The following is a 14,954-nucleotide window of genomic DNA, read 5'->3' as shown; positions in this document are numbered from 1 at the left end:
GAAATAAAAGTATATAAGTATCAAAGTGTAAAGTCGCTTGAGATGATCGTCAACACTTTATAGTGAGGCAGTGAGCTGTGGAAAGCGACATATGAAACTGTATTAACATAAAAATGTACGGATTATTTTATGAATGCGAACTTATGTAAGCATCTTACAAAGTTTAAAGAAATCTTTCGAAGCTTGTTTAACATTCAATATGTGATTTTGTACATAAGTTATGAGTCTGTACCGGACTGACAGAGATAAGTAATTCGCACATTAAAATTATACGTTTTAATTTATATTGTTATTGCTAAAATTTAAAAATTTCAGATAAATACAAAAATGTATACTTTTTAAATTGCCAACAAAATATCTTGAATAAATATTTACATTCTCTCTATTTATTGAAAAATAATGGAATGTGTGAACATGAAAGTAATCGTTTCAGTAGGCAATAACACAATATAAACCCTTTGACGAAGAGAGAAGACAATAAACATGACTACTGGTGAGCCCCTATGAGCCACTGCAAACATACCCTCATACACTTGTTTATTTTAATTTAAGGGCTTTACAAGAAATTAAATTTTCAATCACTCTTTTGCAAATATTTGATTTAGAACAAGCGAATACAATTGATATATAATTAATTATCATTCCATGTTGCGATGGCTGATAAAACGATTATGATACAGTTACGATATAATACCTCAAGTAACATTATTATCATATCACGGATGACATAAGTCATGAAATTCTTAGGTAACGTAACGAAACGTAAGTAAAAGTTAAAATATTTATAAATAACAGTAATTGTGGCAACGTTTAGTAGATATAATCAAAGACAGACAGGTGATAAATGAAGTCCTTGGGGACGTTTATTGAGTTTAGTTTACTGTTTCAGTTGTTAGTTAATAGATTAATTAATGGGAAATAATTCTGGACCACAAAAGAAGTGAATGTCTTTAAATAAAGTTTGAGTTAAATTTATTATAAATACACGGCCCGATACTCTACGATAGAATCTTAAAGTGATAGTTATCTAATAGGATAAGATTTCTAATCCATTTAATCAGCTTATAGTATTTATTATTATCAGTATGTAATTTGTGGTCTTCCATTACATAGATATAAGGATTCAAATAATCGTAAGTAATAGATATTGCATGATTATCATTATCATTTTAATTTGATTGAGTGTAAGGAACAATAAACTAAATTAACGAGTCTTTTTCAATGTATATCGGCGTGTTTCAATATTTCCTCTGTACAAACATTAAAGGCAGCATCTGTCGGTTCCTCCCCCCTGTTGCGGATATTAAGCGCCGGCGACTCAACGCTAATTAACATGTCTCCCTCCGGCCTCCGGCCAGGGTAGTCATTTTTAAGAGCCGGTTTTTCTTTGTCAGCCTGGAACGCGATAAACTCCGAAGAACGAAATTCTTCACGGTCATTATTGCGCGCCTTTGTGTCCACAATTACAGACTCAGCAGGCCGACTCTTAAATTAATCACAATGATAAATAAAACACTGTTAGCTTTAATATCTTTTTATTAAGAAATTTGAGTTAATAACTTTACTTTAGTTATAAATTCATTCTAGCGTAATGTCTAAACAACCTGCTTGCAAGTACAGTCTGGGCCGTAAAGCCTCCGCCTCGCGTCTAACAATTTACAACTACCTCTCATATATTATATATTTAACTATATATAAATATATATTATATACTTTACATGGATCACTTCAGTTGCATTGCTTATTGCTATAGTGAATTGCCGTGGCGTTGTCTGCCCGGCACTAGAATGCCTCAGACTTTACCTTTAAATATCAAAAACTTTAGAACATTGTAACAAATGAAAATAAAATAATCGTTGCACAAGGAAAATAATTTCAACAACACAAGTTACGATTTTTTAAATGTTTATTTACACCGTATTCTGTATGTAGAAAAGTTATTAATAAAAAATTACTAAAAGATGGGCTAAGAAAATCTAGATTCCATATTTATACTTAAATTCGCTTACATTTTAAATCGATTTTAATGAGACCAAATCATTTCATAAAAGAGATTACAAATACTTTAAGAATAAATAAGGAATTAAATCAATTAACTAGACTGTCTTAAATGTTTGCAAACGAAGACGATGTACTAAACGTCTCGCTGTAATAATAACCTGTCATATAATTCGTACTGTTTCCCAAATCGATTTTCAATTGTATTTATATAATTGTATGTCATAATTTGGCACAAGAAGTTCTATGGAAAAATTCCTTTAAAATACAGATATCACAAGTAATCAAATATGATAATTTTAGAAAATGTCCATCATTATATTACAATAATAATATCATTATTACAGTTACCTAAATATAACGAAAATAAATTTCAAGGCTCAACTCTCCATCTCAGGCCATAGAGACTACAAGGCATGTTCATATTATACAAATGGATACAAAATATCAAGCAAGGACACAAGTGACAGATGTAGCTATAAAACAATATCCTTAGTATATTCTCAAGCTAAAAGCTAACGCTTTTTACGATTTTCTTTCACTAATTTTCAATCTTATAATATTGACGAAAATTTATGACTAAAAAACGTTGCAATGTGCAGCATTTAGCTTGGCTTGTACTAAGGTATAACTCACCCGGGGGACAGCCTTGGACGGATCGTACTTAAGACAAAATGATGACAGGTTTGAAGTGTGGGTTGTTATCGTACTACACATAATAATAGTACATAAAGCTCTCGCTATCGGATGTGATGAGATAAATTAAGGAGACTAGAATTAATTCATCGTATGACTAGTTACAATAGATAATAATAAGATTATAAATTATAATCAGTACAAAATTATTTCTCCAGCCTTGTTTACTTTAATACGAGCAGGAAACCTTTATGAAGTCGACAAGGTGTAGATATATAAAATCTAATTCACTCGTTACGAGTTGGAATTGAGATGTGCCATAAATCTAAGGGAGGTTGGAATAGTGTTGTGGCTGAGTGGATCGCAGACCCGCAGCAAGCCGAGGCGCCAGCGGCTGATATTCTTTGCCAGAACGCGGACGCAGAGTGCTCGTCGTCTGACGCAATACCCTTATCACATTAATAAATGTTTTAGTAATTTTCAGTTCCAATATACTGTTACGGTAGTTTTTACGGTTTTTCTTGTTTAAAACTCTAATAAAAATTAATTTGTATCTTAGCATTATACTTAACGAATCTATTAACAATAAAAATTACACGTTTAATTAACTTAAGGAATTAAAAATTAGGGCTTTACCTCATAGTGATTGGTGTATCAGATGATGAATGTGAAGAACAAATAGACAGCGTCTCGATGTAGTCTGACATATCAGAGGTACCGCTGGACGTACTATTTGTATCCATAACTACTATAAATCAAAATATATGTTATATTAAATAATCCTAAATATATATTTTCTTTTTAGCATTTAAAAGTGAGTCTGTTACCTCTTAATGGCTTAACATTGAGAACTGGAACTTCTGCCTCGGCAGAACAACACTTGTGCGTTGCCGGGGGGGAATTTCTTGTACCTCCAGAAGATCTTGAGCGTCGAACAGGTGTGCTTCTTGGAGAGTCGATGGCCCTCCTGGCAGTACGGTATCGACGTCTTGTTGCTGCTGTAGTTGCAGGAAGTTCAAAATCTGCAGCGCCAGGCGCTGCTTCTCCACGCAATGACCAACTCGAAACTCCTGAATCATTAGAACTTGATGAATCCCTATTTCCACCAGCTGTAACTGTTATGCCAGCCTTTACTTTAGATGCTTCAGAGCTATCAGCATCTGAATGTTTACTGGTAGCACAATCGCACGTTGCACTTGTTTCGCGAATTCCTATATCACGTAAAGTTTCTATAGAAGACGCTGAACCTCTGCTACCTACACTTCCATCAAATTCCTTAACATCATCAAGAAATCTTGAAGAATCAGCTGAACTTGAACGTTTTCGATATTCAGGACGATTGTGAGCAGGACGTAGCTCTATATGTTCTCCTACAGAGGTCATACTAGGCTGAGTCTTTTCAGGACCACATAATGTTGGGTTACTAGCTGACTTTTCGTCAAGCAGTCTATTAATAGGACTTTTTGTTGGGTATTTTAAAGTATGAAAACCAAAGGTTCCTATTGGCGACATTGGAGTATACCCAGAAGGCAGTGATTTTTCCGGTTCACTTTTATTGTTTTCTAATGAATTTGGTTCCATCATTAGATATTCGTCATTGGTTTTTTTTCTGTGATTAGGGCCACAGTCTTGTGGGTGACCACATTTTCTACACATTGGTTTATCCCCTATCGTGGTTAGACACATCATTGGTCTCAAATTAGAACTTAGCGCATCAAGTTCTGACTGTGTGACGCCAGCTTTTCTTAAAAGATCTTTGGCATTTTCATAATGTTCTAAGGAAAGCGCAAAATTTAAATTTTCATAGTTAGCATGAGGTCCTTCATCTACTTCAATGGAATTTGAATCTCGACTGTGTGTCATTTGATTCTCAGTATATAGATAAATATCTTGAGCTTTCCTTTTTGTTTTGCGAGAAAGATCTACAGTTGCATATAATGCACTACGTTCATTTATGTTTGGTTTTAAATTTTCCTTGTTCGGCACTGTTGTTTCCTTTTCCTCTACACTTCTTTTACAATATGGAAGTTTAATCCAATTGTTTGCCCAATCTGTTACTCTCTGACAAGGACAACTAACTGGTTGTAAATTCTCATCGGTATCTACAATTGTAGGTTGCTTTACTTTCTTACCCAACTTTAATAAGCATCCACAAGGTTTCTTTAGTATAAGAATATTAGTAGTGGAACTTTTAGTTATTTTGAAAAGTTCGTTATTAAGACATTCTTTCAGTCGTTTTGGCGTGTCATAATACTCCCCGTCAATCTAAAACATTATATAATTTCATGTCTCATTCTTATTTATTAAAAGTAAATAATGAAAAAAATGTATATATATTTACCTCGGTAGATGGTATTTTTGGTACGTCATAATTATCATAAGGATCGACATTCGTTGTAGTGTTTTCTCCAATCGATGATAGCTGTGCGTGACTGAATGATCTTATTGGTAACGGCATTGGTGGTTTTCTGGTAATATTTAACTCTAATTTAGAAGGCTTCGGGGGACGATCAGGAGGCTGTTCTGACGAACATCGACAAACTTCTTCTACCTGATTTCCTTTACGTGTTTTTAATTCATTGCAACCAAGTGCATCATTTGTAGAAACATCATTGTTTGTTTCATCCACCGCTTCCATAGTCCAAGCAGGACTGAAATGTTTTGCACCTGGTGTTAAAGCAGCGGTAGATGATCTAGATAAAGCACCTAATTTTGATATACAGCTCATACATCTTTCTAGCATAACATTCCCATTGCCATTCCATGGGTTCATATCTGTTCCATCGAAGTTTTCATTTACAGATACCGTATCGCCTAGACCCATTTCGTTAATATTTGTTCTCTCAGCGGAAGGCCAGTAAGGTGATATTGCACCTATTTCATCTAGACACGGATCTTCATACAGACGTAAATCAGAAGGCGGAAGAGATCGATCAATGGTATTAAGTTCTAATCTTCGAAGATCAGCCTTTTTTAATGACTTGCTCGATGTAGGACTATTTAAACCTAGGAAGCACACAATGTAAAACAATTTTTAAATCATATTCTAGTTATTCCATATAATCCATAAAATAAGATAATTACCTTCATTTTTTCTGTTATCCAGTGGGCGCCGTCTAGGTGACAATTGACCCCTAGAAGCTAAATCAAAATCTTTTGCAATTTTAGTTGCTTGATCGGTAAGTAACACATGTAGTCCTTCACCTTTCCCACAGTGCGAACCACCCTCAAAACAGAATCTACCATCGACGACGCCATACCGTCTACACAAAGAACACGATGATTTTATTAAGAAAATATATAAATATATTTGATTGATCCTAAAATTTTACCTCAGATGTGCAATCTCCCACACTCCGAGAAGTCTTGGAGGTACACCAGATGTTAGTGCAAATCTACTTTGATGGAGATGTAGTCGAGCCGGACCAGCAGGCAGTCGCTTGCCGGTTGCCGACCCACTCGCAGAACCCACTAACACTAGATGTTGTATCGCTTCACCTAGTTGAGCGTTAACTTTAACCTTAAAATAAATAAAGTACCGAAATATAATGTGATATTTAGATTACCCACAATAATAATAATTTATAAATAAACCAAATATTTGTTATTTTTAAATTTTTCCTTAGCAAAACAAGATAACAGTCTCGGCTAGAACGACTGTAAAGTAATTAATATACTTACACAATATATTAATTTATATTAATTCGTTTTAGAAGCATTTATATATATTTTTAGTACCTGCCACTGTATTAGCCGTTCACGTGTTTCAAAAGCTAGAACTGCAGTAAAGTCTCGGCAGAGCAGAGCGATCGTGTGTGAGTGTTTGTCGAGAGTGAAACCGACCTCGCAGCCGAGATACTGTTGCAATGAGAGGGAAGCTTTGCTCGCTGCACCGCCCCATCGGGCTTTAGAGTCCCGGTAAACTTGTAGATGAACGCAGTCTAAGTAAAAGAAAGTAATTTATGACGTGTAGACACATATTGCATTCGGACAAATTTACCCGAAATGATTATCACGTTGTACTGTATTTTTTGGTCATTAAAAAAAAATTATGTTGTTGAACCTCGAATACAACAAATAAAAAGCAAAATTCCGTTGGTCAGAAGATAATAATATGTTTTGTAGTACAACTACAAGATTTGAAAACTCACTAAGTTCATAATTTAAGATAACATAGAAACATTACAGGAATAATAGAAGCAACATCTTCAAATCACATAAATATGTCATTTTATGTTAAATACTTTCCGGAGAAAACTGTGTGTTTTAAATTTGTATTTAGACTAAATCAGAACTTAGAATATCTCTTGTTATTTTTTATAAACAACATTTATCTCATTCAATCTGGGAATTTTACAAACATATCTGTTATTCATGTACCCAGATGAGAAATACAAGCTACGAGTATATGCTACAATTCATCGATCTGTAATAAAAAAACGAAAGATAAATAATCGTACAATGTAGTTTATGAAGTCGAAAATAAGTCAGATAATAGTCATAAAGAAGAAAGTTATGAGTCAGGATATCACTAACATATTTCCGTGAATCTTCCGATATGTTACCCGTTATACATTTTTTTATTTCCAAACCAAACATTTAGTTTACTCTTTTTAAATTAAATGTTATAGGTTTCGTGCAATAAAGTGGAACTGTGATGCCACGATGAGTGCGTGTCGGCTGAAACGTCGTCAATGTAACAACGAAACATTGTTTAAAGGCTGTTTACCTCTCGGCTCTCTGCAGCATTACGATAAAACTCTATCGACTGATAAGATTGAAAGTAAGATGATCTTCAAATTTATATTTTGTAATTGATTTGCTTAATGGATATCATCATGAACTTGACCATTTAGATAATTTTTTTTGTCAAGAACTAGAAAATTAAGATTCCTATCTTAAAACTCTGTTAAGAAATAAAAACTATTACTTTTATGCCATTTCAACTAAAAAAGATAGTTTTTGTGAAAATTATTCAACCCCGAAAAATCATAGACTATAATAATAAACTAAAAGGACAAATCATTATTTTCTTCAGTTCCATTCCCCTGGTCGGGTGTCACTAACTTGTCAAAAAATTAACAACCTTGCTATTATATTGAGTTATCTACTTCCAGTACAAAAGCGTAAATTAAGATGCTATTACATTTCAAATTCACGGGTAATTCTTATTTCCAGTTAGTATTATATAAATGAAATATGATTACATATAAAAGTATATAAGTGTTGAAATGTATTGTAAAGTATGTGAACCCAAACTATTCAGATAAACTCAAAATAAATCCACATGATTTTAGCAAACGCAAGTATTTTGTTTAATTGTGGAGAAAACTATTCTTGAATAATATAATATAAAAATCTTGTAATGACACAAACACGTAATTTCAAATTTAAATTAGTGGTGAATCCTCTTAAATGACGTAATGCAATGCCGCGGCGCCAATTAATACGTTTAAATAATACGGACTTAAATTAAAACGCGATCGTTAGAGGCGTGGGTGCAATTTGCGTTTTAGTTGGAGTCGTTTAATTAATGAGTGCGTTGCCTTCAGCCCAGCGCCAGAACACCGCTGGCGACGTAGTCGCTTGTCTGTGATCACTCTCGTTCATGTCGATACGTCTTGTATAATATGACACTCAACAAATATTTATTTCAAGAGATCCTACTAAGAAACACATGTAAAAAATACAGGAATATATATGTAGATACAAACCGACATTTAACTTATAGAACTGGTTTTATTCTATGAACTAACTACAAAATTCAAAAACTAGTCATCATTACATGTATGTTCCTATTAATGTTTATAACAATTAGTAATATTCAACTGCAGTACCTGCGACCCTTCACCAGCTCCTGCTCTGTATACCCGAGACAATCACACCCTAAATCCTCAGACACCAAACCGGAGTAACCGAGAGGTCACGTATCGTGCCGTGATTGATGACAAACTTCGAAATGTGAACGTTATTAAGCAGAAGCAATAACAAATCATTTTATAAAAATATAAATTTGCTTCTCTCCCCGTCTTTACTGAAGCCCAGACCAAATCAGAAAAATCTCTATCTGTACAGATATATATACAGAGGTGTACACCAAATAACACAAAAGTTTTCTTTTTTACTTATAAAGAAATAAAACACTCTAACTAAAGAATTTTTTTATAAAAAATATCATTCATAACGACCACCTTTTCCTAGTTTAGTTTGAAAAATTGTAAAAGAAAAAGTAACTAATAATTGCCAATGCTCAGATTTTATAACACTGAACTGTGTTATTAAAAATCATTATCATTCATACTGTAAGAAAGTTTATCTTAAAAAAACTTAGATGACGTTGTATATGGCCATGTGCCGGATTTGAACATTTGAAGTCAGTTTTTTTTTCAATACAATATACACATGAAGATAGTACACAGTTTAAATACGTCCGTTGGAACACGTATGCGGTCTTTGTACATGTGTCATATAGGAGACCTCTCACACACGGGATGATTGACATCGTTATACTCCCCGGGACAGGGTTATGGAACTGATATTATTTAACAATACTTTATACGATAAAATTCGTGTTCTACCTCTTTTTACTAAAATGGCTCACCAGACGTTTTATGACTTAATTATCATAAAAAAAATATTCTCATAGAGTTATAATTCATACAGATCGAACAGAAATATTCGCAATTTGATTACAAAAATGGTATGTAAAATTAAACACACAAAATCGCGCGGAAGGAAATCTTCAAAATAAAAGTGAATTGTTACCGAGATTCCACTTACTTGTTAACAAGAACCTTATAGGTGTGATAATAAGTATCAACAATCAACAATGACACAGCTCTCTTGTTTAATAATTTATATTTTACGTAGAAATATATTTCTAAAGTAAAAAACTTTAAAAGAAATCTCGTTACATCAATATACGATGTAAAAACAAGATTACTGAACACGGAAATATCGCAATTTTGTAAGATTAGGAATTTTTTGTTTGTGTTTCTACTTTTGTAGCTGTAGTACGGGGGCTCGACTTTAAAATATACGTTATTTGATAAACTTTCTCCCAATGGGCGTTCAATGATTTGTTACAATAGTTAATTACGTTATTATTTCATAAAGAGACTAAGAGTGAAGTATAGAGAAGCAATGTATTACCATATCCATAGACTGTACATATTAAAATTATATTGAAGTTTAGTTTCGATAGAAAGGTACATGCTTTCATTTATTTTTCATTTCGTATAAAAAATAAATCATATTTGTTTTCTTTATTTGTATAATCGTCATAGATTAAGTCGACATACAAGTATCCTGGATCAAAGTGACATTTGCTTGAGTATATTTCTGTATCCCTCAAACGTATTTATGATAATTACCAAAAGAAAAAATCCTTATGTATGCCTGTCAATTCTACTAAAGTATACATTGTTATAAATGTCAGCTGTCAGCAAATACATGATAAGATAATAATGAGGTGCAGATAAAGTCGGCGGGAGACGAGGGCTCACCTGCGACCGGAGACAGTTTCCTCATCACGCACCAGCGAGACTTCCACTAAGAACAAACATCACATGTCAATAAAATTGGCTTAGTTTATCGATAAAGACGAGATAAAAATATCCGTCTTAGAAATTACATAACGACTTCGTGAACAACTCGTGAAGCTCGAACACATTCTCTTATCCTGACTTGTTATACATTTATGAATCATGACTTATTTGAAAAGCTAAAATTCCAAATTATTTGATTGAGATTGATAATTATAAAAACTCATTTCTTTAATTTGATGGCAATTGTTAAAAAACTCATTGCATAAAGGTCATGAGAAAAGTTTTTGTACGGATTCGGTTAAAATATTTATAAATGTATACGTCAGAAAGAAGAAGAAGAAAAACAGACGTATATTATTTTAATAATAATATCTTTTTAATAATACCTTTTTTCCGTCCCGAAATTTAACAGTGCCTTCTATGACAGTGTTATCGTCCGCCATGATTGGAAAGGTGTCAAAGTACAAACGTTACTGTGACAACAGTCGCACGATGGTCGCGCGATGGTCGCACGATGGTCGCACGACGGTATCACGACGGTACCTCAAGAGTCACGAGGCTACGGTAGGTGCACCACCTACCGCCAGCGCTCTCGCCGTGTGCTTCTCGCACCCATCTCTGCCAGTTCTAGTCACTTTACAAGATTTTTTTCATATTTCTCTGCAATATTAATAGTCGCTGTTGAACGATTTTAATAAAAATAAAAATATGTAGTTTCGTTATACTACACTGTGTGAGTTTACTACTGAATAATATAAGTTTTTATCCTAACGTGCTGATAATTAATTGTAATTATTTAACAATCATAATGAATTGTATATATTTTAGTTCGCCTCAAGCTTGGAATCGTGTTTACATTTTGAGAAATGATAAATACATTTAAAAATGCTATTTTATTTAGACTAAAAATTTAAAAAAAGCAGTTTTAGAATATTTCCAATCGGCTTAACATTAGAATACTCTTGCCTTCAATTATATTTGAATAAATTATAAAAAAAATCATATAAGTCTCAAAAAACTTAGGATAATCATCAGTAATAGCTCAAAATATAATATTGTGTTGGTTTAGGACGATGATTAAAAATGTTTCGTATTAAACCTACCGAGAAAAACTCAGCAATATCAATGACGAGGCAACGAATAATAGCATTAGAATATAAAAAAGAAGAGGAATCATGATATCTTAGGTTTTCGCGAGTATTCATTCAAATAATAGTTTTATTTAGGATAAAAAATGTTAAACGTAATTTGATCAAAGTTTAGTATAAAAATACATATTTTGATAAACAAACGCACTCACACTCTATCCAGCAAAAAATAAAATATTATTATCATGACAAGCTGAAAGACTGATCGGGCTCCACATAGAAACATACTCGAACATGAGGCTTCTGTAGTTTATTTTATTCACGATAATACATTATGAACGTCCGTAAACAATGTCTTCATTCGTAATGCCTGACTGTGTATTAAGAATGTTGTGTGACAGTTAGTATAGCGTCATGATATGCTAAAACATATTTTCTATAAAACGTCTCCTTCAATCAGTCGATTGAAAAATCACAAGTACTTTCCTTAATTTGTCATTAACAAAATAATATGAATTGAGTATTTTATTGTAGACAAAATAAGTCTCAGAGCAACTTAAACGTTAGTTATTGTTTAACATATGTATGTAGGTACGTATCACGGAGCAGACCAATATTGGTTGAATACTAAAATCCTATGAACAGATCAGAGCAGTGGACAGTTTGCTTCATTTGACTGTACTGCATCTAGTATGTTCTCATCTATTCGTTCAATTTTAGGTATTTTGATCAGTGACCTAGATAAAATATTGTAATTAGTTTTGGATATGTCTGTCATCTGAGAGATTGTATGTATTATGTATTCGTAGTAAAAATTCAATTCAATTTTTATTTGTACATCTTGTGTACTATTGAGTGTCAATATATATTTTTTAATATTCTATTATTAAGTTAAGATTAAAATTATAATGTTAATAATACATCTTATAACTTTATGTACTTTTTTTCATGTAATTCTTAAAGAAAGCTTGTCTCGCAAAGGGCTTAGTAAAACTACAGCCAAATTTTTGATATAACGATAAAAATCTTAAAATCATCTCAAGAAAAAGTAGCACCTTGGGAGGTTTTCAAAAGACTTTAAGATATGTATTATATTATCTTTGGAACTCATTTCCTTATTGTTTGAAACCCTTTCAGTGACTCAGAAAGGCGGTCTGGTCTTCAGTCTTAGTAGGAAAGTTAAAATAGAAACTACTTACTACACCAGAAAAATTCAAACTCACGTCAAAAACTTATCATCGGGCATAAGAAGCAGTTACCCTCTGCAGAAAAAGCAATATTTAAATTTGATATTTCTTTTATAATATAAAACGGGGTGTTTTTTGACGTTTAAGATATAAAACGCACTATCACACTAAAAATAAACTTCCAAAAACCGACAAAATATAAAAAGCAATACTTGAAACATACAACAATAGAAATGTTTGAAGCTGGGATCGAATTAAAATTCATACAAACATCCCTCGACGAGTCAATTAATGTTGGAAGGAGTGCGGGGCGGCAGTTGGAGAGAAAAGTATCATAAAAAAAATATGTATTTTGACATTAAACATATATTAATTAAGATTTCAGAAGTGTATAGGACAAGAAATATTTGGTGTTCCTTATCAAATAATAAATAAATCTATTTGGTGCCTCTTTTATATTTACATCCATAAGTAGTAATATAATTTAATATTTCCAGCGGGTCAAGTCAACTCCGAAACAAACTTCTTTTATAAAATCTGTTAATTTCGCAATCTAACAATTGTTTTAATTCCTCAAAACGTTTTATAAATGTAACAAGACATTATAGACAAATGTCTAAACTTTACCGTCACACAAACATTCCCTTACATTTCATGACTGATCAAAAAATGTTACTTTCCGTACAGGTGTGGGTTTTTGGAATATGAAGTGATTTGTATTTTGAAATGTTTTCGTTTCACTCAAAAGAACCATTAAAAACTATTTGTTTCATTTATTCTTCATTCATTTGTTCATTATTTAATCCAGATAGACACCTCTCTGTTGTATTCTTAGCTTAGCTGTTGTATTCTTGTAATTTTTTAACATATTGTTTTTGTTTTCATGAAAATAAAATGTTATATAGCTGTTATCAAAGGAAATATTACTTTTAGTGTTAGTGATATTTTCATAGGTAAAATTCGATTCCAATCGTTTTTAAACATTCATTCAATGCAACATTAACGTTTTCATTATGAAAATCAAAAAAACATAGCTTCAAGTGTAGTCATATGATTTTTGTGGAGTAGCGTTGTCTTGTAATAGCGACGGTCACAGATTTCATAGAACCGGTTGTATGCCAATCATTTCAATCGTTATATATATAATAAAACAAAATCCATTTTATATGCAAAATTTCATACAAATTCAAGGCAAGTGAGTTCAATTCATAAACAATGTCAGTAACGAAATGTTTATAGAATACTATCAAATGACAATGAATGTTATCTCACCTTTTTGTATGACGACAATTCTTGATTTCAAAACACTACAATGTTAGTAACTTATCACCTCACTATCATTCCACACTTTACACCAAATTCATATTGGCTTACTGAACACTCTAACTGACAACTTTAAACACAAACTATGAGAACTGTTGCGCACAACACCGATCTTTCCTATCGGGAAAGTTTATGAAAACGAACTTTCGACACGCGGCGATGCATCCAGACGACAGGGAGCTCGGGACTGCCGGATAGCAGCCCTCAGAGGTCGTTGAGGGTGAGGGGTGTCGGGAACGATGCTGCTGGGAGAGGGGAAGGAAGAGCAGGGACGGGGGAAGGCAGAGGGGGAAGGGGTGAGGTGCGCTGGGGATGGATCCTGGGGACTCCTCGTTCGAAGTGAACGGTACTCTTCGGGGAAATTTTGACGAATGACATTCCATAATATGGGTGCGCGAAGCGATGCACTCTGCTAATTGCGCTTTTAATGAATGCGTCGTCGTGCGGTTCCCGGAGGAGCACCTGACTGGTTTTAGCCGCACTTTCTTTTCCCATTTCGTTAGAGTTCCGAAATAGGTGTATCATTCGCTTATTAAATCTATTTCGTCTGCTATCACAACTTATCACAAGGGTTTTCTTAATATAATATAAGCCATTACTGCCTTATATATTTACATAAATATATAACTAAACGATCATTAATGTTTATATTTTACAGACTTGCTCTTGGTGCAAAACAAAAATTTCTTATTATTGTTATTATTACACAATAAAATAATATCAGTATATCCTATTTTAGATTCAATTTCAACGGATTATTCCACGCCATAAACTTTATGCAGTGTGGAATAAGGGCAAGATATTGATTTGCCCGAACAATTGAATGCATCGCCATGGATTTAGTGGATCAGTCGTGGAGCCCCGCCATAGCAATTGTACTATTTAAACAAATACAAACTTTATTCGACAACGCCAAGGTTCACAATGTCTCACAAAGTTTTTTTTTAGCGAAGCGATGCACAGGATTTATAATTTCTCGAATAATTGACACATTACGCTCCGCCCTTGCTCTACCACCCCTTAACATCTTTATTTAAAATATTCACTTTTATTTCAAAGCATTGATAACACAAAATCTTGTTGTTCTACAAACAGCCAAAAGTCGGATTATTTACTTTGATTTCATTTAAAATGAAACGTCGTCATTACTACCTATTCTGATATAAATGCTTATA

At 33.1% G+C, this 14,954-nt stretch overlaps 1 protein-coding gene across 1 annotated transcript; it reads right to left on the bottom strand.

Moving 5' to 3' along the window:
- Nucleotides 1-2,056: 2,056 nt before the first annotated feature.
- LOC116771293 (uncharacterized) lies at nt 2,057-10,825 on the bottom strand. Its single transcript, XM_032663114.2, has 9 exons — nt 10,568-10,825; nt 10,140-10,185; nt 6,373-6,575; nt 5,967-6,154; nt 5,719-5,897; nt 4,976-5,640; nt 3,462-4,899; nt 3,271-3,382; nt 2,057-3,083 (listed from the first exon to the last, which is right to left on the bottom strand). Exons 1-9 carry the CDS (start codon nt 10,622-10,624, stop codon nt 2,960-2,962), a joined length of 3,012 nt encoding a protein of 1,003 aa, XP_032519005.1. The 5' UTR covers nt 10,625-10,825; the 3' UTR covers nt 2,057-2,959.
- Nucleotides 10,826-14,954: the final 4,129 nt, after the last annotated feature.

This window comes from Danaus plexippus, chromosome 17, assembly GCF_018135715.1.
Source record: "Danaus plexippus chromosome 17, MEX_DaPlex, whole genome shotgun sequence".
Lineage (NCBI taxonomy): Eukaryota > Metazoa > Arthropoda > Insecta > Lepidoptera > Nymphalidae > Danaus > Danaus plexippus.
Note: the sequence above shows the minus strand (reverse complement) of the source record. Positions and strands in the feature narration are given on the sequence as shown.

Excerpts from the sequence above, each read along its gene's own strand:
- LOC116771293 (XM_032663114.2), bottom strand. The coding sequence starts at position 10,624 with ATGGCGGACGATAACACTGTCATAGAAGGCACTGTTAAATTTCGGGAC. Across the intron at positions 5,641-5,718 it reads GGATAACAGAAAAAATGAAG|GTTTAAATAGTCCTACATCG; the intron begins GTAATTATCTTA and ends TGTGCTTCCTAG. Across the intron at positions 4,900-4,975 it reads CAAAAATACCATCTACCGAG|ATTGACGGGGAGTATTATGA; the intron begins GTAAATATATAT and ends ATAATGTTTTAG.